Genomic DNA, 4,129 nt, shown 5'->3' with positions numbered 1-4,129 from the left:
AATTCGATAAACGATTTCTGTGTTATTTTCTCGAGAGTTGTAATTTTCTCAATTTTTCATTGTAATTCTCTGTAAACGATCAAAGTTTTAATGGAATCGGCAATGGAAACGACTTTCGCTGAAAACAATGACAATGGCAGTAGTAAAGAAAATATGTTGATACAGAGTGAAGATACGGGGACACTAGACTATGATTGGGATCAAATTGTAGGAGATTTGGACTGATGTAGACAAATTGGAGATGATAATATTAGTGGGACTAATGTGATAAATCTGGACAACCACAATGATAATAATGCAGTTGATGGAGTTGGGGAAGGAGGTAATGAGAGAAAGAAGAAAGGCAGAGGAAAGGCTAAACCAAGAAATAAAAGCGAATGGTGTAAAGAACATTGTGCAATGAGAGATGATTTTGACTCTGATTATGGAGACAATGACAATTTGAAATCCCCCTATAATCAAATGATGAGCAGGAGAATGCTGGATACTCTGAATTTAGTTTTGATGATGGACCAATACCATAATTTGAAGTTGGCCAAATATTTTCTGATTTAAAGGCATTTAAAAGTGCAGTGAAGGATTATGCAATGAAGGGAGGTTACAATGTGCCTTATAAAAAGAATGAATCAAAGAGACAGAGGTTGATATATTAGGGTAATTGCGAGTGGCAATTATATGCCTCTGCCATACACGGGGAAGATCAGACAACATTGCAAGTAAAGAGGTATGATGCTGAGCATAGTTGCATTAGGACCCAATACAACACACAATGCACATCTAAATTAGTTGCAGAAAATTGTTTTTAGTTAGTACTACATAGACAAGACACTAGACTAGTTGATATTATGGAAGACATACAAACAAGATTCAATTATCAAATCTCAAAGAGTACTTTCTGCAGAGCCAGGGCAATGTGTTTAGAAAAAATTAATGGTTCTGAAGTACAACAATTCCAAAAGTTGTATGATTATTGTAATGACTTAGTTGAATTGAATCTTGGGACCACAGTGAAAGTGAAGAAAGTTTATCCTGAATCAGAGAATGAAGCAAGGTTCCAAAGTATTTATATATGTTTTTCAGCTTTAAGGGATGGGTTTAAAAATGGGTGTAGACCATTTATTGGATTAGATGCATGGCACTTGAGAGTAACAATGGTAAACGAGTTAAAAATTTAACATCATATGTGTAATAATACAAATAATAAGTTGTGATCAAAATTTAAGCGAATATTTAATAGATAAACGAATCTAATATACATCTGGTTAAATTCTATTCTTTAGTAAACTCGAATACTAAAAAATATTTGTTTAGTGGTAAATGAACTACCGAATCGAATATGATCGAATAGTTATTCGAACAATTATCGAACCATTTATTAATTATTTGGTTCATTTCCAGCCCTAATTGAGGGACTTGAATTTACCAACCTGCATCAGAAACATGTTGGATGTCATGTAAATCCTGCACGTGTAAAGTTGGCGCTGCGATTACAAGCAACATATTTTGACTGAATTCTCTAGGGTGGGTTTGTCATTCTTTACTTCAGAAGAGACTTAAAAAGTCTTAAACTAGATGCTGGCCAGAGGGGTTGTGTTAGGTGTATAGCTTCCACTAGTGGTTCATAGATCTAGTCGTATGCGGAAACTTTGATACACAGCCAGTTCTCATCCTTTCACCATTTAGTCAGGCCTTAATGACATACGATCAGTTGATGCTGAAAGATTAGTTTGTCTCTCTGCCAAAATTTCCCTCTTAGTTCTTCTAATTTCTCATAGTTTTGTACAGAGCATCATCCTTCTGTCTTTACCTTCTCTTTCTATTGCTGCATTATATTTCCTTCCATGTAAGTCCTCCTAGCAAATTTAGATTAATCGACACATTATAAAATTCTCAGTCCCAAGTTTTCTACAAATGGGAATTATTTATTCATGTTTGTATGAATTAAACTTTCACATAATACGTCGCTTCCTTAAACAAAACTCTGGGAAAAAGAAATAGAAAAAGGAAATAAAAGAACAAATACTGAGAAGGATGTCTATTGACATACAGTTTCTTTACCCCCTTCCAGATTTTCTTACAGGAAATTAGCTTCTTAACATATGGGGAGGGGTGCACCATTCCAGTCCTTGAGGCACGCGAGCACAGCATCAATCATCTTCCCCTGAGAAATAGCGACAAACACCTTATCAAACTCCTCTCCCGGTGATCGAACCTTCTCCCCTGTCAGAAGCTCAGTCCCAAGCTCTTCCCTCACAAACCTATACAAAGGATAGGATCTGCATTCCTTAATCCTGTTGGCAATTGCTGCACTTCCATTCTCCACTGCAACTCTAGCAGCCTCCACCTCTTTGGGCAGAACTGCCTTGAGCTCCTCTTCAAAGACAGCAATCTTTTGAAATATGGAAGTGTTCAAATCTCTTTCCTTCTCTCCATTGTTCAGTGCGTGCTCAACGAGTACTTGCCTTACCTTCTGCATCAGTGGGTAAGTGTAACTGCAAGGATCGTCGATGTAGGCAAAGACATACTCTCTGTCAATCACCTTGATCAGTTCCTTCTCGCAGAACCTTGATGGGTGAAGCTCCCCGTTGACACCTGTCGTCAACACTCTCTTTGAGACTTGGCTCACTGTGTTCTTCACTGCTTGCTTGAGATTCTCCTCCAAGTGCCTGAGATCGATTGCTTGGCAGAGCGCGACTAAAAACGTGGAAGTCATCAGCTTCAAGATCTCTACAGCCTCTGCTGTCTTTCTCGATGAAATGAGTCCTAAAGAGTTGACATCTTGATTGTGTTGTTCGGCGCTTTCAACATGGTTGGTCACCGGATTGGCGAGATATTGAAGCTCAGAGCAGTAGGAAGCCATGGCTATTTCTGCTCCTTTGAATCCATAGTCCAAGCTTGGGTTTCGTCCTCCAGAGAGATTGGAAGGAAGGCCGTTGTTGTAGAAATCGTTGACAAGCTCCGATACCTGAGCAAACATGAGCTTTCCAATGGCAGCGATGGCAAGTCTGGTATTGTCCATCGATACACCGATAGGAGTCCCTTGGAAGTTTCCACCATGGAGAGCCTTGTTCCTCGAGACATCGATGAGCGGGTTGTCGTTTACTGAATTGATCTCCCGTTCAATAGACTTGGTGGATGAGCGGATTACTTCAATCTGAGGACCGAGCCATTGGGGCGATGTCCTCAATGCATAACGATCCTGCTTCGGTTTCTGAAGGGGGTCGAGCTCGTGGACCTTCTTCGCCATTTGCATATATGAACTTCCTTCTAAGATGTGCTCCATGATCGCCGCTGCTTCAATCTGACCCGGGTGATGCTTCAATTTGTGAGTGAGATGGTCGGTGAACTCAGGCTTCCCTTGCATCACCTCGCAAAACACTGCAGAGATTATCTCAGCCAGGACAGCGAGAATGTTGGCCTCGAAGAGGACGGTGGAGGCGAGCGCAGAGCCAACAGCAGTGCCGTTGACAAGCGCAAGGCCTTCCTTCGGTTGAAGCTCAAAGAACCCGCTGGGGATTCCGGCGAGCTTGAAGGCCTCGGCAGCGTCGATCTCAGAGCCATTGGGGCCAATGGCCTTGGAATTGGGGCGGCCGGTGAGCATTCCGGCGATGTAGGAGAGAGGGACAAGGTCGCCGGAGGAGGAGATGGTTCCTCGGAGGGGTAGGCAGGGCGTGATGTTGGCGTTGAGGAAGGAGGTGATGGCTTCCAGGATTTCGAAGCGGATGCCGGAGTAGCCCTGGAGGAGGGTGTTGATGCGGACGAGCATTGCGGCTCGAGTGGCAGAGGTCGACAGCATGTTACCGGATTCTCTGCCGGAGCCGAAGATTCCGGCGTTTAGGAATCTGAAGCAAAGAAGATCTCATCAGAATTTTGACTTGTGTGTGTGCGCGCGCATCAACCTTATTGTTATTAGTTCAAAAATAGGAGTTGCAGAGGACCTTCATTTTCCGTACAAATTTTAAGTTAATTATTTAGTGTACAATATTTTTTGTTAATTTCGGATGATTAATTAAAAATCAGGGTTTTATCTTAGTTCATGGGGGCGTGCAGAAGGAGTGGATGGCGCGTGGGGTACTGCATGGTGGTTGTGATTGTTGAGGTCAAGTGTCCTTTCATTGAGCTGTTTGTT

General features: G+C 42.0%; 1 protein-coding gene across 1 annotated transcript; it reads right to left on the bottom strand.

Moving 5' to 3' along the window:
- Nucleotides 1,933-3,849, bottom strand: LOC109836343 (phenylalanine ammonia-lyase). Its single transcript, XM_020404206.1, has one exon. It carries the CDS (start codon nucleotides 3,794-3,796, stop codon nucleotides 2,093-2,095), a length of 1,704 nt encoding a protein of 567 aa, XP_020259795.1. The 5' UTR covers nucleotides 3,797-3,849; the 3' UTR covers nucleotides 1,933-2,092.

This window comes from Asparagus officinalis, chromosome 4 (genome assembly GCF_001876935.1).
Source record: "Asparagus officinalis chromosome 4, Aspof.V1, whole genome shotgun sequence".
In the NCBI taxonomy this organism is placed as follows: domain Eukaryota; kingdom Viridiplantae; phylum Streptophyta; class Magnoliopsida; order Asparagales; family Asparagaceae; genus Asparagus; species Asparagus officinalis.
Note: the sequence above shows the minus strand (reverse complement) of the source record. Positions and strands in the feature narration are given on the sequence as shown.

Coding starts and splice junctions, on each gene's coding strand:
- LOC109836343 (XM_020404206.1), bottom strand. CDS start 3,796: ATGCTGTCGACCTCTGCCACTCGAGCCGCAATGCTCGTCCGCATCAAC.